At 43.7% G+C, this 20188-nt stretch overlaps 1 protein-coding gene across 5 annotated transcripts in view; it reads left to right on the plus strand.

Annotated features, from left to right (window-relative positions):
- MYO1A (myosin IA) overlaps positions 1 to 20188 on the plus strand; it is a 388633-nt gene that overhangs the window by 108902 nt on the left and 259543 nt on the right. For all 5 annotated transcript variants that reach the window (XM_078689001.1, XM_078689003.1, XM_078689002.1 and 2 more), the window contains exon 4: positions 15202 to 15296. In XM_078689001.1, coding sequence (XP_078545127.1) covers positions 15202 to 15296 — 95 coding nt within the window. The remainder of the gene's footprint in view (positions 1 to 15201; positions 15297 to 20188) is intronic.

A 20188-nucleotide genomic window follows, 5' to 3' on the forward strand; every position in this document is an offset into this window, starting at 1 on the left:
GCAGGTTGGCTCTGGCGGCGGCGGGGTCGTTGGTCAGGGAGAGGATCAGCTGGGTGTCGTCGGCGTAGGAGATTATGCTGAGGTTGTGTTTGCGTACGATGGCCGCGAGGGGGCTCATGTAGACGTTGAAGAGGGTGGGGCTCAGAGAGGATCCTTGGGGGACGCCGCAGATGACTTCGGTGGCCTCTGACTTGTACGGTGGTAGGCGGACTCTCTGTGTTCTTCCGTCGAGGAAGGAGATGATCCATTCCAGTGCCTTCCCCTGGATTCCGGCGTTGTTGAGGCGCTGCACTAGGGTGCGGTGGCAGACCGTGTCGAAAGCCGCGGAGAGGTCTAGGAGGATGAGGGCCGCTGTTTCTCCATTGTCCATCAGGGCTCGGATGTCATCGGTGGCGGCGATGAGGGCGGTCTCGGTGCTGTGATTGGCTCGGAAGCCGGACTGTGAGGGGTCGAGGGATCCGTTTGTCTCGAGGAAGGTGGCCATCTGCTTGTTGACGGTCTTCTCGATGACTTTGGCTGGAAACGGGAGGAGCGAGATGGGGCGGTAATTCTTGAGGTCGGTGGGGTCCGCTGTTGGTTTCTTGAGTAGAGCGCTGAGTTCGGCGTGCTTCCAGCTCTCCGGGAAGATGGTGGTGTCGAAGGATGTGTTGATGATGTCTCGCAGGTGGGGTGCGATGACAGCGTCAGCCTTGTTGAAGACGTGGTGAGGGCAGGGGTCGGTCGGAGATCTCCATTGGCTAAGTAACAGGTGTACTAATCAGTTGATTAGATACACCCACTACTTGGATTGCTTCTCCCGAGAGGGGTAGGTTGGGAACGTCCGCTGTTCTCACAGTAGAACGTGTAGCACCAGTGTCCAACAGAAAGGTGACATCATTTCCATCAACCTTTCCTTCAATGTATGGCCCTGACTGGTCTACTGGCAAGGAGGCGCCAAGTACACACTCCTCGTCCTCCCCTCTCAGGCCCCGTCAGTACTGATCATCACAGAAAAACGTGTCATTCAATAGATACTGCGAAGTTGCTGTATTTCTGTTTTCATCGCCTCCCCAGATTTCTATGTCATCACCCTGCGGTGATTTCCCCTTAAAAATAGGTTTTGGTGCTCGGGGCACTTGAATCGTTTTTACCTGTTGCTGGGTCTTTCTTTGTTTTTCATTCTGCGTCTGTGGAATTAAATCAGGTGTTTGGGCATTATCAGCTTGTAAATACGGACACTCGTCTCGCCAATGTCCAATTTCTCCGAACTGGTGGCAGGGAAATTTCTTTTTCGCTTCCTCTCTGCTCATTTTAGGTCGGGGCTTTCCTCCATTCCCTCCCCCAGGACTTTGGTTCTGAGTATTTTTATTTACTTTACTCATTTGCTTTTCTTGCTGTTCTGCGAGCTTTACTTGTGCCCACATCACTTTTTCCTTTAGGGCCTTTTTCTTCTCTGCCATCTCGTCCTCACAATACTTTGCGTATCGTAGGACCTCATCCATCTTTTTAGTATGCCAACAGATTTTATTATCCTTTATCCACTGACAAATTTCGGGTCTTAAACCGTTTACAAACCTGTAAATGAAGTGGGTCATGTCCTTCATCTCGATGTTATCTATACCACTGTATGTTTTGAACACCTGCAACAGCCTTTCATAAAAAGAGTGCACTGTCTCGTCCCTTTCCTGCGTGGTTCTATCTATCTTGGTCCAATCAGTTTCCTTTGCTGGCACCTTTTGTTTTAAATGTTGAATTATTTGCTCATATTTTCTCATCACTTCTTTAGATGGTTCTCCTGTTACTGAGTCCCTCGGGTACTCCTCACTAGGCCAAGCTATGGCTATTTTACACTCGGTCCACAAATCTACCGGGACCACAATGTCAAAGAACCCATCCAAATCTTTCCACAGGCATTTTTGAACCTTTACAAATCTTTCCACTTGCCTGTACCAATCCACAGGCTTTTCTCGTAATTTTGGGAAATCATTAGTAAAGGATACAATATCTTGTCTGGACCATGGAACATGTACATATTTTCCACCTGGCACTTCGCGCATGGGGCATAGTTGTTCTGGATTTTCAGCTTCTCTTAGAGCGAATTCGGGAGTTACCTGCTTAGACCTGGCCTCATCTCTTTTCTTAGCCCATCTAGCCTTCCATCTATCTACATCCCCCCATTTCTGCAATACTGACAATAGTTCTTTGACCTGTGCCTTTTTCCCTGACACATTCAAGTTTTCCAAATCTTTGTCTGAGAAATCTGCTCTGTATGGTTTCTGCAAAGGTTTCGATTTTGAGATATCTATTCCCATGCTAGCAGCGGTGTCTGTCAATTTTTCATGAAATATTTGGACATTTCGGGTGAGATTTTTGCAGATGAACAGTAACTCCTCTTCAGAGTAAGTATTTAGTCTGTCTAATCCTACATTTCCGGCCAATAGTTCTTCTATTTCTATTCTCAGTTTGCAGAGATCTAAAGGTTTTGACTGAGGAACCTGTTTCTCTAATTCTTGACTCCATTTTTCGATTTCTTCGGGAGTCACCACTGTGACACTCCTGGTACCCGAAGTCGATTCCATCTGAATTTCTTTTGTGTTGAAAGGATTATGTCTTTTCTGCATCCTTTTCCCTGTATTTCTAATGGGTAGGTCCATTAATGAGACCTCAGACTCACATTCACTGGTCTGGTCGTCTACAATTAAGGGCTCTGGTCTGGGCTGTGCTATGACAGGGGTAATGACTGGAGTTTTTGGACTCCCTTGACGGTCCCCATACAACGGAACCACTGGTCCAATAGTTACTGGGATGGTCAAGGCTTCAGGACTTGTATTTAATTGGGAGATTTTCTGAATTATCTCAGCTCTCTGTTTTGCTAGAGCCTCTCGTTCCCTGCCCTCCAATATCCTTTCCACTGAATTGTCATGTAATATCTGAGGAGTTAAAATTGGAGCATAATTCGGGGCAGTGGGATGTGTCTCTCTTGGTCCTTCACCATAATTAGGTTTTGGAAATAAACTTCCCGTGCCTAGGGATCTTGGTTCTCCCTCATAAAGAGGATTTAAAATCGGCATTCCGGAATTTTGTGGTCTTTCCTCACCTTCATAGGGAAGTCTAGCGCAAGACCCCCTTTCTCGTGAGTATCTTGTCTCCCCACTAGTGAGTCTTTTTGGGTAGATCTCTCTGGGCTCTATGGGTCCTAGACTTTCAGTATAGGGAGGTATTTGGTAACCCCCTCCTACACTTACGGATCTGGCCTCCTCTTGAGGAGGAAGTCTTCGGGAAATATCCCCTGCACTGGAAGGTCGGTGTCCTTCATTATAAGGAGGCGGAGTTCTCATACACATGTCATCTAACAACTCATCATCCGACTCACCCAGGGGCGCCCAATGTTTGCATTTCTCTGTCCTATTCTCCCCCCCGGGAGGACCACCCACGGGCATCATTGGAAACAATCCCTCAACCATCATATTCTGTCTCCACTGTTTCATCTTTTTATCTCGGGTTTCTTGTTTCAGTTTGGGATAAAATTTCATTAATCCTTTATCCATTCGTGGTTTATCCCTTTCAAAAGCTTCAATTTCCCATAATTCTAGTGCTTCATATTGCGTTAATCTAGGTCTGGGATGTAAGTCATTCATTCTGGTTCTCAAATAAAATAAAATTCTGCCATTAAATGTACCGTCTAACGGAAAAGCCAATACTCCGTCATCCTTGGTGTACTCCACCCAATTTTCCAACCATACGCAGGTATGGTACCCTTTGTCAAACAACATGAAGGATGCGTGAGTATTTGGTGGTGGAATGACAACACCTTCTCGAGTCCTAATTGGTTTGTCCTTCTAGAAATAATTATTGACCTTGTTCACAAGTGACAACTTCCTCTTATTTCCGTACATAATGTCGTTTTTTACACCTTTCCACTGATCGTTCTCAAATCCCATATACCGTGGATCAGGTCGTGTATGTGGTCTATACGAGTGCCACATATAATTTCCTTCAAGCGACTTTTTGTTTACAAAGTCACTTCCAATCCAAATGCGTCTCTTATTTCCGCGCGTCCAATGGAATGCACGAATTTAGATAATCTAGACCAATGGGTGCGCGGCCTTTTCGCGAGACAGTTCTCACGCTCCGGCACTCACCCCTCCGTCACAATTTCAGCTCCGCTACCAGCCCGCTGCGCCTACCAATCCCAGCGCGGCACAGAGTGACGTCAGAGCAGCTTCGCGACTGACTCCCTCCTTTACAAGGTAACGGAAACTTTCTTTCTTTCTAAAGTGCTTAGTGCTTGGTTATTTCACAACGAATACACATTCGCCACTGTGCTCAAGTGTCTAGACAGAAAGAATTTCACTGCAAGTAAACTACTTCCATTTACTTTTCACACGCTACGGATAGATCTCTTCCGCCTATCCTTCACTCTAGCATTAGGGAACCTGTTATTTCCTCAGACTCATCCACTTTCTGGGATATTTGCTAAGTCTAAGGTTTCACCCGCGAACCCCTTTGCTTTCAGCCAAGCTCCAGTGAACCCGCTACTCTTCCGATGTGACCCTTACTAGGTTACGCCACAATAGGAATTTTGCCAATGAACCTCGTTGCTAACATTTTATTCAATCATACATTCAGAAGAACCCTAGTCAGTGCTTCCAGTTCTGCCTAACCTGCACCAACTTTCCTTAGAGCAAGTGACCTCAACACGAATGGATTCTATTCACCATTTGCTATTCAATTCCCCGGGGATTCCCAACAACATCTAACAAATAACTAACAAGTGTGTTAATACATATATCAGTACAATAATAAGAAAAACAATTCAAAACATTTCATAATTTTTCAAAGCAAACATTTCCCGTGAGTGATCAGTTCACTAGAATGAATTTACTTTTCATAGCAGCATAAACATGAATAAACAAAACCCTTTTAGCAGCATCCAACTTATCTAGCTTAACTAATCCTACCTGACTTTAACTAGTCCCTAACCATTACCTCTGCTACCAGAAAATTACTGATAGAGATCGCAGGTCACCCGACCAATATTTTCACCAACTTCTGTTTCGGGCCCATATACTTCAATTCACCATCCACATTGATCAGATGACCTTACAATCTACTACCAATAATTGTGAGTCCCTTTCTACTATTTCTTAGTGTACCCGACTTACCATCCACCGATACGGGTACCTATGACCACGATGGGTCAGGGAGCTAGCTGTAAAAAGAAAGGCAGGAAAACTACAAACCCAACATTTAAACTTTTACTTTTCATGAAATGACCACGGACAACTGGAAGTTTTAAAAGTTTTATCTTGGAATTCAAATCTCTTTAGAATATACACTCCACTACAAGGAGACAGTCTAAAATCAAATTCGCAAAGAGTACATAACTATACAGAAGAACTAGAAGGGCAATCATTTAGTTTTTTCAGATGCTAGTGCGACAGGGAACACGCTAAGGGGGAAAGAAATATTGGTAACACTAGAAAGGATATTTACGTATGAGCAAGCTATGGTAAAATTTTAGATATAGAATATACTTCATGAATATAACTAGAGTATTTGAAATTTCTAAACGAAACTATGATAGGGGCAAAGTAAACACGCTATAAATCAGAATCAGTTTTATGAGAGAAAATTTAGAGACCATAACAGGAAATTACAAACTGCAATGAGAAAAAATGATTTCTAAAAGGTAGGGTAACATAGGAACACGCTATGAAATTAAAGGCAAATGACTTTAATGAGATGCAATGGTTGCGTGAGAAAAAGCATGGAAAATTATCATATGCAAAGATACGTCTTTATTGAAGCAAAGACAGAAAAATAGAAAGGTGCAGTTTAAGAACTCAGAGCGATATTTACCTAGACTGGTGTGAAAACCAACCCTGGCCACGGGTCAGTTAAGGACAGGAAAACCCTCAAGGAAGGATAACCCTCAGTGGGACAGCAGGTGCAGAATGGACACCCCAGGACAGGACAGGAAAACCAGATTTGGATCAGGACAGGACCACCAGCATACGACCAGCACCCGCAGTTCGGAAGCAACGCCAGCGCTCCACCCTCTCTGCAGCTATCAGTCAGGACCCCGATTGGGTCAGCGAATTCCCCAGCAAAGTGCTCCGCCAGCACTTAAGGTTCAGTAAAACCTTCTGAGTCTATGGTCAAATTTCGGACAGAGAGCTCCGCAGCACCTCTGTATCAAGTCACCTATTGAGTGCGTTGGGTCAGTGACAGGTCAGCTATTCAGACAAGTCGGACAAATTCCCTAGGTGAACCTAGGCTAGATATACTGTTTTGGGACCGTGTACCACCCCCCAGATGTTGCAAAATGTCAGAATCCCCAATTTCGATTGGTCCTAAGGTAGGATTTGGTTAACACACCAATCAGAACAGACTTTTCTAAGCCCCTATTTACATGTTTGGGCACCGCCTAGCAAGATTGGGGTTCCCACGAGAAGTCGCACAGAATACAATGGAGAAGAATACAATGTAATAAATGTAGCATTTTTATTCCTCTGGCTGGGTGAAGGTGCATCTTCCCATGCATGACTTGGCAGCAACCTTCTGTTGGCTCGGTTTCAATGTCACCTCGCCTCGGCTGGTCCTGCGCAGTACTGCCCTCCAAGATGGACTCCCAAGCCCCCATCACCCCTGCCGTGCCGAGGATACATGAAAAGTAAGCGAAAACAAATTAGCACATAGAAATAAACGAAGGTATTTCATGTCAAAATTTCGTACTTCAGATTTATCATCATAAAAATATACTATGCAATTAGATATTAGTGCAACATATAACGACACAAGAGCAACAGCACGAGCTTCACCACGTTATTACAGCGAGCTGCCATCTTGTGGCTATTACGCATGCGCACCCTTTCCCTCCAAATTAAATCTACGTAAAGTCACGTGAGTGTGACTAACGCATGCGCAGAAGCAAATTTAAGAAACGGCGGCCATATTATAGACAAGGGTTACTCGTATTAGTAGAACACATAGGCAAGCTTCGCTACTACACATGTATACCAAAAATAAAAGATATTAGTACAACGTACAAATTATTATGAGGTTACGACAGATTCGAGGTTCATGAATCGAGCAAGTCGCGATGCGAAACCTTGCTCTATCAGATCTTTGATATTTTTATTCCTTTTATGTGCAAAAAGAGGTTTCACCAAATTATTTTTAGAGGTAGGGTTGCAATTCAAGATGTGCCAATTGGCATTAATAATTTGTCTAATGCGTTCATTCAAGGTCGAATGTCTTGTAACGCAATCAAGTTGATCATTAGCAGCTGGTACTTTCAATCTTAATAAAGCATCGCGATCATAAAATCGCGCTCTTTTATAAGAATTTCTGACAAGTCTGTGTGGATAACCACGATCTAAAAACTGTTTTCTCATAACAGACCTGTCTAACATAGTCACTGAGATTTGTGCAGTTTCTACAAACCCTCAGAAATTGTGAAAAAGGGATACTTACACGTTGACTCTTAGGGTGGAAACTACTGAAGTGTAGCAACGTGTTGCGTGCCGTAGGTTTCACATGTAGGTCAACCTCTAATCTATTGTTCTGATTCCTTATTAGAAGGTCTAAAAATTCCACCTGCTCAGTACTATACTGTCCAGTGAACCTTAATTTGACATCAGTAAGGTTGATCCATTCCAGGAACTCCATTAGAGATTCCCTCCCATTGGTTCAGACAAAAAAGATATCATCAATATATCTGGACCAATGGGAGATAGATTCGAAAAAAGGTGTAATCTCATTATCGATGAATTTATTCTCAAAAGCAGACATTTAAATGTCACTGGTTACATCACAAAACAGACAGGCCCCAGTGTCTCTGGTTACATCACAGAACAGAGATGCCCTGGCGTCACTGCTTACTTTACATAACGGACAAGCCCTGTCGTCACCGGTTACATCACAGAACAGACAGGCCCCGGTGTCACTGCTTACATCACAGAACAGAGAGGCCCTGTTGTCACTAGTTACATCACAGAACTGACAGGCCCCGGTGTCACCGGTTACATCACAGGACAGACAGGCCCTGGTGTCACCGGTTACATCACAGGACAGACAGGCCCTGGTGTCACCGGTTACATCACAGAACAGGCAGGCCCTGGCGTCACTGGTTACATCACAGAACAGACAGGCCCTGGCGTCACTGGTTACATCACAGAATGAACAGGCCCTGTTGGCACCGGTAACATCACAGAACAGATAGGCCCTGGCGTCACTGCTTATATCACAGAATGAACAGGCCCTGTCGTCACTAGTTACATCACAGAACAGACAGGTCCTGGTGTCACTGTTTACATCACAGAACAGACAGGCCCTGTTGTCACCGGTTACATCACAGAACAGACAGGCCCTGGTTTCACAATCACCCTGGCACAGTTCTCTGATCGTTCACTGTCCAGCATTCTCACTCAAACCTCAGTTTGCCTCAGTCTGCTTTGGCGTCACTTCCTCACCCAGGGTTGTAAACCAGGCAGCACTTCTTGGTCGTGTCCTCCTCAAGCCTTGGTAAGATGTTTTTTTCTCCAGACTCCCAGTAAAGCTCCAAGCATGGCAGATCTCTGAACCCAAGCCCCTTCTGAGACCCCTGGTGTCAAAGAGCAGGTACTGCACTTAAAATGGCCACCTATTAATACGAATAACAGGAGCACAATCCATGGAAATAGGTGCGTTTGTGGTCCTTTGGCTAAGGACTAAACGGGTTACAGAAAACTCCAGCTGATCTGCGGTCAAGACTCTTCTAAAATGCCATAAAAGGAGGAGTCTCCAGACTCTGGGTTGAGACCAGGATTAAAATAAGCATGGGCTCGACTGCAGGCCCAGGTTAAAAATTGTCTGAACCCTTCTCAGGAAACAAATTCTTCGAAAATAAAACGGAATAGATGTCTCTAGCGCACGAAACCCAGAGCAGCTCAATCATCTATCCTGGAGCCAAATGTTCATTAACAGTGCAGTGATCTAACAGGCTGAACAACCTTCTTCTAACAAAAAAAGACGAAAAAAGCTGTCCATGTTTGGACAGAATTCGCTCTGAGACCTTTAAGGGTAATTTAATGATGAGCTGTACTGGCCAGGAAGTCAGTATTACACATATGCGGACGTGCACACGAGACCGCGCCAGGAAAACGTGACACTAGCTGACGCTTGGCATTGCCACCTGCAGCACGGAGCGAGGAGCTAGGGCCCAGGGCACTACCCGTTTGCTGGGTTGAGGGACTGGAATAGGGACTTTATGGAGAAAGTGACGTCAGTGAGCGAAGACTTGATAAGAGCTGGCCTTTAGAGACTCGAGTTTAGGACATCAGCTGTGAGGGCCACCTGTGTGCAGAGAACAGCCTGCCAAGCCCTGTAATCCCAGCCGGTGCCGGCCCTGCAGGATGTCTAGGGTGGGGCCAGGCTGGAAGAGCTATGCGAGGACAAAGGTTGTCGAGTAATGGCTTTCCATGATCATACGTTTTTAATCATAGGTGACAACGGGTCCGTCACATGATTAGAAGTGCAAAGGTCGCCTCTAGCCAGGCACACCCGTGGCGTGGCTAACTTGGCTGCTGTTGCGCGGTCTTCTAGCAGCCGCCCAAGACCGCGTTTATGTGCCATATAAAGTGACAGCAGAAAATGACCACCAGCCAGATGGCTTCTGCTCACTTCTCTACCCATCGCAGTCGTTTTAGGACTCATTAAAGTTCCCATTTTATACCTTCTAGCAACAGTTCATTTATAGGTATTTAAATGTTGTTGTGTTTTAGTAGAAAACGATATGCTACAGCCTTTTCTTTCACACAAGCTAGATTGTGACATAGTTCACTTTACAAAATCCTCACACTTTGCAGTAGTACAAAGTAAACACCAGTCTCCATGTTAAAAGAATAAGCAGAGAATTATCGGAAGACACAGCCTGACATTTGATGTCTGTCTTTGAACTCACAGCAAATGTGACAAGATAAAAACTAACTTTAAAGACATAGTTAATGCTCATTCGCCTTGTGTAATTCAACATAGTTATTTTTGGGGTGCTCCAGCACCGCCCGTACCTCTACTTCCAGCGCCTATACCTAGCTCAGGCAGCCGTACCCTGCTTCCCGCCCTACATCACCTTATGAAAGTGCCAGCCTTGTTTCTGCCCAGTCGGCCTCATCAGTGTGGTACCATGTATAAAGGTGAAGATAGATTCAGTGTTGAGAGACCCTGCCTTAAGGCGTTACATACCCAGAAGCCCTCGCCGCCCTCTTCGGGGAGTAAGAGTTTCCCGCCCTTCAAATCAAAGACCGCTCTTCCCTACCCACTGTTCGATGTCCTATCAACTTCGACATCCAGGTGGGAAATGATGTGTCAGAGGTGAGCACCAGAGATCTGCATCCTAAGGAAATGTCAATGCATGGTTCTATGTCTTTTTCGGGAGACACAATTCACGTCTCCAGGTAGGCTTACCATCGTTCCCAGAGAAAAATATATTTATTTTAAAATTCTCCAAGGGCCAGGGCATGATGCTTGCAATCAGAACTCATTTATTTGGCTCTAGAACGCATTTCGTCTTGTATTAGCTTTTTTTTTAAAAATATGTACCGATAAAGGGGAAGTGGCTTTAGGTGATTTACCTATTTTTTTTAAACAGCTTTGAGATTAAAAATTTAACATACAGATCTTGCCACTAAAAAGCGGCCAGGTGGTAACCCTAGCAGGAGAGAAAGTGTTGCTTTCTTGCCAAGATTATCTATTCATTTAATAATATTTTTCTATCTGGTACCCACTTAGACATGCTTCACAGGCCACCAGAGAGCGCTGGACAGAGATCATTAAACAGGAAATAATCCTTTTATTTACTTAGTACTGCAGAGCGGTGGTTGTAAGGGATCTGACAGCAGGAGGCTTTTGGTTTGCCAGCTGCATGTGGGAGAGTTTCACTGATGAGTGTCAAGGACTGTGGAGTATTGAGTCTAGGGCCAGTACTTTAAATGGGCCGATACTGACAGATACTCAGTTTCTGCACTTTTCAATTTGAAAGGGAGAGTACCTGCACTTCCCAAAATGGGATAAAAACTTTTAAGGTGAGAGTAACAGCACTTCTCATTAGCAAACAGGTACCCCTGGATCGGGAATACCAGAGCTTTTGCATTTCCGCTTCACACACTGCGTAGGGATGAAGGCAAGCTGGCCGCTATGGACCGTCGATTATTGGCTGGTGCCTCTTAATGGGCCATGTTTTAGGGGTAGAGTCAGTCAAGTGACAGGCACACCTTTCAGTATTAAACGTGGACCACTGATAGGTCTGTGGCATGGCAGAGGGGTGTACAATTGTGTAGTCCAGAGCTGGTTAAGCTCTTACAACAGTCATGCTCATTGGACTTGGACATTTACAGAGGGGAGACTAAAGACATGTCGAATCCATCTTTAATAGCTTACAAATACTTTTAGAAGCCACTAAGACCATGAAATGATTAACTCGCAACTAAGCCTTCGCATGCCAAACACCCAGCTCCTGGACTGGCATCCCAAAAAACTCAATCATAACCCAAACTTCCTAACCTTCAGAAAAGGACAAACACTCAACTTTTTAAGTAACACCTGAAGATCAAAGAATATTAGTTTCCTGCCCGTTTTTATTCTATTTTGAAGCATTCTGTTGTTACATGTAAAGTGTTCAGCTGCCCATGTGGCTAGGTCAGCGCTATATAAGCGTATGTATTAAATAAGAAAAATCATGAATAGTAACTCCGCTTAGAGTGCCATAAAATTAGAACAGCCAGGTTGACTCCTTTTAGTGGGAAAGTAAGGCATCTCAATCACATTTTCTGCAAACCCACCTCCTTTAAGATGTCAAAAAACCTCTGAGGTGAAGGTGAAGGCCCTGAGGGTTGGCTTCCCAGATAACTTTGTTGACCTGTTCATGTTTATTCCCATCTCAACAGCCTTAAAACTCTGCCTTACCTGGGTCGAAGAAAACACAGTCTTCTCTATCTGACTAAATTGCAGCAGACTTCTGGTATCGGCTTAAAGAATTTAGTGGAACAACATTGATTATTGAGAGCGTCCAGAAAAGAGTTCCAAGAAACTCTCGAGTCCTCAACTGATTACTTTCTTATACACCCTCAACTAAGTAACATGTGATCATTACTTTATCAATCAAGTTCAATCCTGCCTCGATAATTTGTAAGCTAAGCATTACTGTAACTGGCGCTGTTCACACGCCAATCAAGTGTCATATTGATTATATTTATTGCTCAGAGAATGGGGCCGTTTACACCAGTATGGCAATACACATTCTGTCCATATTTGGGTTTCAATTTGTATGTTATGACTGTGTCATCCTACTGACCAAGTTCTAGTAGGGATTACCTGAACCCCTCTCCTAGGTTACAAGCTTGCAGCTTATACAGGCCCTTTTTGTTAAACCGCAAGCCCACTTGCTTCCCTATTTCTTACAAGACTATTGTTCGAGCACCAATCTCAACTTCTACTCAGCCTTGCATAATGCCTCCTTGAAGCATGCAAAGCTACTGTTCTGATCTTTGCCCACAGCCACACGTACCACCGCTCTCCTGCTGTAGGTCAAGCTGCAATGCCCACACTGCAACAGCTCTGTTTTTTCCTTCACACTCCCTCATTTGATTTCAGGGCAAGGATCACCCATTTAAAAGTCAATTGATTTAAGGGAAAGGATCATTCATTTAACAATCAATACTCATCAGCACATTCATCTCCTCTTGTTCTGTCCTTTCTTGCTCCTGCATTGCCAGCATTTGCTTTGTTGCTGTCATTTCTGTTTCCTCTATAGTCTTGCCTGTTTTCTTAACACAAACCTTTATGCGGCACACAGGCGTAATCACTATAATAGCTGTTCGTCTTCCAATCACTACAAAACTTGTTTCTCGAAGGTAAGTACCCCAGCTTCCTAACCAACCACTAACTTTTCCGACAGTCCTGGCGCTGCCACCTCATACAGCTTGCTTACTTCCTTCTTGATATCATCCAGTCCCTTATGCATATTCTCCAAATTATCGTGAGTGAGAGTACAACACTGTGGCACAATTATCTGACATGCTCCGCCCTTGCAGGATAATACGTAATCTTATACATAACTATCCTATTCTGTAGATTGGCTAGCTAGCTTGAGTACTTACCTTTTGCAAAAGCCAAACAGACGATACACCGTTTTCTCCATCCCGTCCAACACCCTACTTTCCAATATACTTTAATCAATCACTTGACTGGGATGTGCCCCAGAGTGTAAATATGCCAAATCTCTATAATCTTTTTCTTTATGTTTTATTATTACAGCCCCATCACCCACTGATCATCACTGTACATATAAGCAGTCCATCAGAAAATGATTATACTACTACTACTACTACTACTACTACTACTACTACTACTACTACTACTACTACTACTAATAATAATAATAATAATAATAATAACAATAACAATTGTAAAAATAACATGAATGGTAATACAATTCTGGTGACAATATACTATTTGTTATATTAACTATATTGGCACTATTGCTAATGTTGCTCATAATAATACTAATAGTACTATAAGATAATTGATTTAGCTCACTAGGGCTGTCTGGTACTGCTTCTTGGGCATCTCTGCATGCTTTTGGTGTCTACAACTGTTGTGAAGTGGCTGAAAGGTTACATGGAGCACTGCAAGACACCTACATAAAGAAACCACAATTATAGCCACACTTACAATACTAATAATATGAATACAAATACTGCAATAAATACTAATCATTAGCCTAATACTACCAATAATGCAGATATTGCAAATAACATATTTAATAAAAATGCTAATGCAAATAATAAAATGATCGATGCTACTAAGCGTAGCACGTAAAACACAGTTACTAGTGATAGGTATATTGCATTGTCGACAACATCTGTTTGCCTGAACGCCTTACAAGTGCACACTGAACACAATAACTGTTTACACTGATTGTAGTGGTAGGAGGAGCAATAATAATAACCTTAATAGTGAAACAAACACTAACAGTACTAATGCTACCAAGTACAATAGTAGTAAGAATAACTGAACAGTACTATTCTTACAGCTGCCACTATTAATAAATAGTGTTACCGTAATAATAATGGTAGTTACAGTTGTGTTACCCATACTGATGCAAAATTAATACTGGTGATAGCATTGATACTATCACTAAGAGTTATACAAATAGGGTAGTTTTGCTACCTCTAAAAGCATAAATACTACGAATATTACTTCTTTTAAGTACAACACTAATGACATTACTGCTAACACTAGCCCATTAATCAGCAATGCTGATGAAAGGAATAAACACCAGCTCAGTGGCCTTCATGCTAACAATATTCTGCTCTGTCCAGGTACTTCCTAACGTGTACACCTCATCTGGACTCTCTTATGTGTGGTTAACGTCAGTCAGTGTGACACAATGAGCCAGTTAAGGGATGTTTGCCTTGCAAGGTGTTCTCACCACAGAGCCACTTCCTCTGCGGTTAACCTACTCATTAAGGTACTAAGTCTCGCGGGAAGGACGAGCGGAGCATCTGGGTCCACTCCTGAGGAAGAGCTTTCCTCTAATTAAGTCCTTAGAGGGAGATGTCACCTTATGAAATTATTGGACTTGCAAGGGGAATTATTGATCTGGAAATCTGGGGTATCCACCCTAGACTGCTCTGCTGCATGAACTTTAAAACCAGGCTTTTCGTGTCAGCTGCAGACTTGCCAATAAGTACAGTCTCCAACGGGGACACTTGTAGGAACATCAGAGAGAATTATTAATCTCATGCTGCTATGTAGTGGACACATGGTGTGTGTGTGTGTGTATATATATATGTATATATATAAGCATATGTGTATAAATATATGTGCATATATATTTACACAAATATATATATATATATCTATATCTATATCTATCTATATCTATCTCTCTCTATATATATATATATATATATATATATATATATATATATATATATATATATATATATATGTATATATATATATATATATATATATATATATATATATATATATATATATATATATATATATATATATATCCTGTGAATGACACTGCCCTAACCCTCCTGACCATAGAACCATGGTGGGTGTGCATACCATGGCGATTCCTTCATGGGCCAATCTGGCTCAGGGTAGGTCACCGAAATCATCGAAGCTTGCTCGTAAAAACATTTTTCTCTTCTTCCTCCTCCATAGTTACGCTATTGCTGATGAAGCGTACCAGTCGCTGAGAGACCGGGAGCAAGACCAGTGCATCCTCATCACTGGAGAGAGCGGTGCAGGAAAAACAGGTGAGGTGGACGCAGTATGTGTCTCTGGGCACTGGACCAGGGAGCTTGGACACCTTCTCACGTGGTACGCGTGACAAGAGTCTGTGCACACATTAACTCTTGAGAGTACCGTGGCCATAATAATACCACTTTAGGAAGTGTCTAGACTTCTGCCCTAAGCACATCTGGGAGATGTTATGACAGTCTTGTTATCTTGATTGAGTGCATTGCAACGTACTGTATTTGTAACATTTGTATAGTGTTTCAAAGCATCATGGACATATTTATAAACATCCGAGAGAGACAGTCTAAAGATGTACAGCCCTGTGTCTAGGTTTCTAATTTGGGCACATCCACAGGCTAGTGGTGCTGTCTCTACAAACTGAACAGAGGAGAACAGATATATCTTGGTGCGCCTTTCATACTCTGAACTTTGGCAAAGCTGAGGTTTGTAAAATCGCAGCACTCCCTTATGAATGAATGAAAGAATGAAGGAGATCCATTTGGTTGTAACTCGATTCTAAACAAAAACTTCAGTGCTTAATTTGTAAAACTATATTTGCTGTGGCCCAAAGTCTTACCTTAGAAAGCTGCAGCATGACAGAATTAAATAACAGCAAGGCTGCCTAGTCCTGATTCCAGAATATGTGTCTTATTTCCACCACCCCACACTTGATGCCTACACTTCCTTAACCTCACTGTTACAAGTTTTTTTCATCCCTTCTCTCTCTTTATCACTGTTTCCCCATCTTCCTCTTCCGCCTTCCTTTTCGAACTTGCTTTCTTTTTATTTGGGACAAAGTCTGATGATGAAAAAGAAGTCCTGTGCTCCAAATATTGAAGCTGGTCCTTGCACCTGCAACCACCAGTATAAATTAAACACTGTGTCAGGCCCTTACTAGAGATTAATATTCAGTTGAATCCCAAATATCTGAACAGGAATCACTTGTACTACACAGTAGTAAACTATTAGTCTTCACAGCTGCAGACAAAAACAGGAAGTGCTTGGTACAGAATTACAAATGGATGACCTTATTCAATCTGACCCAAAGTGTATGAAAACCTTAAAAGCTGGTGTAGAAGCTACAGGAATGCACCAGTGGAGTTTGTAGGAAGAACCTGTTAGAACTTAGCACTGTAGAGCACAATGAAATCTCTCTCAGGCTGAGGAAATTGACTGAGGAAGAAAGATGGCTGGTTGATGCCGTCACGGAGCGCTCACCTCTCCCGTGTCCCTGACCACCACGCCCTCGACCGACGTTCGGACACGTCGGCTAGCAGCATTACCCACTGGGAAGGAGCTGAGTAAGAGATGCCATATTAGTAGCAGCCGCATGCAGCTCCGACTTCGACTCAGACACCATAGCGATCCCCCGGTTACACCCTCCCCTGGAAGAGATGAACTCTCCCGCCTGGCAGCTCAGCAGGTTATGGAAGGCAGCACAAAAGTACTGTATCAGACTCTTTGGGGGAACAGGTTGGGGATGCAGTGACTACAAACTGGGACTTAAATGCAGCTGCATCAGAATATAATGCCTGGCATGTATCTCAGCAGGCAGGCGACCACGACAGGCAGCTATTTGGGGCTGAGATCCCCTTGTTTCTTACGCTTCTGGACCATATCCAGAGGGTAGCTTTGGTAGCAATACATTTTCAGTCAGGAGGAGGGTACCCAGCTTATTCAGGAGAGGCGGGGTAATATAAGCCCCCTTCTTTTCAACATTTACCTCATTCCTCTTCTCACCCTCATAGAATCGTTCGGCATAACTGTTACCTCCTATGCCAACGATACCCAACTTATCATCCCACTAGAGAACAACTCCAACAAGGCAGAGCTCAATCTCAAGCACTGTCTAACAGCTGTCTTTCAATGGATGGAAGCCAACCATCTACGCTGCAATTCAGATAAAACGGAAATCCTCCCCATTGGAAAAAATGCCTCGTTTTGCCCCGCCTTATGGTGGCCTGACAACTCCGCAGCCCCCCCGCAGACGGTCTCGTCAGCTAGAAACCTCGGGGTCCTCTTCGATTCTGACCTCTCTTTCGACCTCCACGCCTCGACCGTTGCAGGAAGATGCTTCGGCATAATTAAGTCCCTGCGAAAGTTCTTTGAATTTCTCCCCCTAGACTCCAGAAAGACCGTGGCAGTAGCACTTATACTCTCCCGAGTAGACTACTGTAATGGTCTTCTTGCTGGGACTAAGAAGTCCACTCTCTTAAAACTTCAAAGTGTTCTGCACACCGCTGCCCGCCTTGTCTTAAAACTTCCACGCAAATCATCAATCTCTGCAGCCCTCAAAACCCTGCATTGGCTCCCCCTACACAAGCGAATACTCTTCAAAATCCTCATCATAGCTTTTAGGGGTTTTAACAAATCCGGTCCCTCCTATCTGTCCAGACGCTTCCCTCATTACAATCCGACTCGCACCCTCCGATCTTCTCATGAAAATCTCATGACCCCCTCCAAATTTAATCTGAAGTCCAAAGGTGGGAAAACCCTCACCACCTTAGCCATCAAGGCCTGGAACAGCATGCCTAGACATCTCAGACTTCAGACTCTTGAGAAACCGTTCAGGAAACTCCTTAAAACCTGGATTTTCAATCTTCCTGATGACTGGACAAAAGCGGCCATCTAGTTCTTTTCTTCTATTCCTCTGTAACCTGGTTCAAGGAATGACAGCGCCATGATGCTCCTTCCGGAGCGAACGCCGCGCTTTATAAATACCCCTCCAAATTTCCAAATTAAGAGGAAGCTATCCAAGCCGTTCAAACAGCATCAGCCTTGTAACCCTTTGAATCTGTGGCAACCAGGAAAGACGGGGGTTTCTGGTGCTAAGAGCCGTCTGCTCCAGAAGTAGGTTACCTCAAAACGGGGGCGTGAGGCCACTTATTTGCTGCTTAACAGCAGTTCAGACTGTAACAGCTGAAGGAAACAAACCTTCACAGAAGCATTATCCCCTTAAGGGCTCAAACCAGCACCCTTAATTAACAGCCGATGTATCCCGCCCTCCGACTGCTCTATGTCATCACTACTGCAGGAAGCCTGCATAGAGGATAATTATCAAGAACTGCCCTAATAACCGCCTCTTATGGCAATTCTACAGCTTCTCCAAGTCCAGCGTTCTGAGGCAAAGTCGCAGTACGCCCAGTCACGGGCAGACAATCTGAAAATGCAGTTATCAATTCCAGAGATGTCAGAAAATATTTCCCACCGAGCTACGAAGTTCACCAAGCTACAAAAACTGAGTGTCTGATGTGGAGGAGGTGGGACAGCTGTAGTTTAATCTATCGGAATCATAGCAGTCAGTTGGAGAATCTACAAACCAAGATGAAAGATATGGAGTATTGCCAGAGGAGAAACAACCTTAGGATATTCAGAATACCGGCGGGGAAGCAAGGGGCAGACTCTCGCCAATACATTGTGCAACTGATTGCAAAAGAATTTCCAGAGCTGATGGATTGAGACTGGGATTCACAAATTCAGTGGGCACACCGTCTTCCCCTTAATCATAATCTGAGTAATTCTAAGCCAGCGCAGGCCCGTCCAATCCTAATATATGTTGGGAACTTTCTTCTTAGGCCGGCAATTTTACTTAAGGCACTCCCTAATACACCTGTCTCAGTGGATGCAATGTTGATTATAGCACGCTCAGACCTTTGCAAGTCCACTATGGATCGATGATGGAATCTGCGGCAATTTATTGATCCCTTAAAAGCTGTTGGGGCCCAAGTTTTCTTGCGAGAACCAGCCTGGCTTAACATCATTATTGATGGGCAGATCCTGATGTGCTATTCAGAGACAGATGCTTCACAGAATCTGAGTGGTATGAAGGGATCTACTACTTAGTACTATAGTCTACGGTAGTCTGTGATGTAGTTCTTGTAATCTCTCTTTTTCTCTTTACATGATTCCTATGTGCTCTTCCTTTTCTTTCTCGAGTTTTCTTTCAGGGTGATGATTTCTTTTGTGTTCTTTTCTTTTTTTAGTACTGGTTGCTTGTTGGCTAATATGCCTTAATGGTTGATGGGCGGGGGGTCAGAGCGCGGAGTGGAGGCAGGCACTCTCTTCAGTATTGCAGTGAGAACTAGGACTTGTTGTGTTTGATGACTCTTCAGGGCTGTCAATCCATCAACAGCTCAATGAACTGGGATGATTTCTTTCTAGGAACACGGGGGTTGGCTGGGGGTTGGGGAGTGGGCTGGGTGGGGTGGCCACAATAGACAGCCTCCTCAAGCAGAGAATATAGCCTGGTGTGGATGATGGGGGTAGGGGGTGAGTAAAATAAGTCTGAATACTCTTAATTTTTCAACGGTATTTGTATTCTTTCTTTACGTCTTTCGGAAAATATGGTCCAGAGTATGGCGGCTGCTGGGTTTAATCTCATGGATAATGGCTAGCATGAAATGCATGAATAATGTCCATAAATTCATGAAGCAAGCAACAGTTGGTACAGGAGGAAATTGGAATGTATAGACCTCAATTGATAGCATTAACAGAGCCTCATGTTGCATATAAGGATCATTTATTTTTTTGGCAACTGGGCTATGATACAATTATCTGTACTTCACAATCGGTTTCCATTCGTGGCTATCTTATCTGCGAAGAATTTCAAATATAAGGCCTTGAAAACTGCAGCGGACTCCAGGGAGAGATGGGCATTAGCGTAGTTGGAATGATACTCCCAGAAATGTGTTATTTGTGTAGTTTATGGCCCAAATGCTGATGACCCGGAGATTTTCAACATGCTTTTACTGGAGTTGCTGGACTGGGTGGATGAACTAATTATAATGGGTGTTTTAAATTGTGTTTTGAACTACAGTATCGATTCTACTAACTTCAATACTACTCCACGTATGCCCAGAAGCAGGGCTTCAATTTATGACTTGATCCGGCTACATGGACTCTGTGATGC

Source organism: Lissotriton helveticus, chromosome 1_1, assembly GCF_964261635.1.
Source record: "Lissotriton helveticus chromosome 1_1, aLisHel1.1, whole genome shotgun sequence".
NCBI classification, from domain to species: Eukaryota; Metazoa; Chordata; class Amphibia; order Caudata; family Salamandridae; genus Lissotriton; species Lissotriton helveticus.